Here is a 1085-nt window from a genome sequence, read left to right on the forward strand (position 1 = left end):
AGCTTGTGCCTCCCATTGCCGACTCATCTGGGTAAAATGGCTGTCTGCTCGACCCGCTGGCTGGCTGGCTGGCTGGCTGGATGGCTGACTGCCCAGGACACAGGGTGGTCACTGTCAGCAAAGGAGCCGAGGAGAGGGTGCAACTGCGAGGCATATAAGAACGGAAGAGAAAGCATAAGCGACACAAGTACCGAGGCATCCCATCTACAATATCTGATTCCAGGAAAATGGAAAGAGAGGAATGCAAAGTGAACCATGTAGAAATTCATTTTACCGATTATTATTATTGTTTCAGACACGACATGCTCTGTTAACATCTGCACAGTAAGCCTTGATCACAGGCTAACACACGAAATATTTGTCAGGCAGAATGGTAACGCATTCACATGCATTTGTGTAGCAAATGTACTTGTCAAGCAGAATCGTAACGAAATAGCAGCCAGTTGGCTCAATTGGACAAATCAGTTGGAATGAGATGGGTGCCAGACCCATACACTCGCAACTGATTCTTGCAAAAGAGGCGAATAATCTGCAGCTGATCTATCTCTCTTTGCACTCGTGTGTGCATCCCCTTCATCATGACGATGGCATAATCTTGTTGCAGTGGCACTGCCCTTTACTTCCCTCAATGCACCCACTGTTTCCACTCTAACGCTAAATAATAGCAAGTGAGTTGTTGTTCATTCGAAGGAGCAGAATAGGATAAGGAACTACATTAGGGCAATACCCCTAGAAATACCATTTTCCTTCTTAGAAAGCTGCCATTCTGCAGCCCAGCACAGTTGACTCACTGCCCGAGAACTCCATCGCACCAATGCTGCAAGTGACTTGGGTAAACATCTCGCAGTAACAGACAAAGTGTTCCACATGATAAACGAAGTAACCAACAATCTCAACATGTGCACCATCCATCCGCATGAAGAAATACTGTCAAGTTTGTAGGAAAGAGAGGTGTAGGCGGTAGGCCGAAGAGAGAAATGCGACATTGAGGAAGAATGCGGACTGCGTGGGCATCAACATCTTCATAACTCATAATAATTTCCCACCTGCTTCCGCACACCATTCCAACTCCACAATCCGAACTT

The 1085-nt window shown here is 46.4% G+C and overlaps 1 protein-coding gene across 1 annotated transcript; it reads right to left on the reverse strand. All coding sequences in view use genetic code 11, as the record gives it.

The window, feature by feature from the left end:
- Nucleotides 1–23: 23 nt before the first annotated feature.
- On the reverse strand, nt 24–1033 carry EGR_11072 (hypothetical protein; the record flags this gene model as incomplete). The annotated part of the gene is made up of 2 exons (XM_024500321.1): nt 24–143; nt 929–1033. The coding sequence occupies 2 exons, from the start codon at nt 1031–1033 to the stop codon at nt 24–26; spliced, it is 225 nt and encodes a 74-aa protein (XP_024345265.1).
- Nucleotides 1034–1085: the final 52 nt, after the last annotated feature.

The sequence above is a fragment of the Echinococcus granulosus genome (assembly GCF_000524195.1).
Source record: "Echinococcus granulosus chromosome Unknown EG_S00361, whole genome shotgun sequence".
Classification (NCBI taxonomy): Eukaryota; Metazoa; Platyhelminthes; class Cestoda; order Cyclophyllidea; family Taeniidae; genus Echinococcus; species Echinococcus granulosus.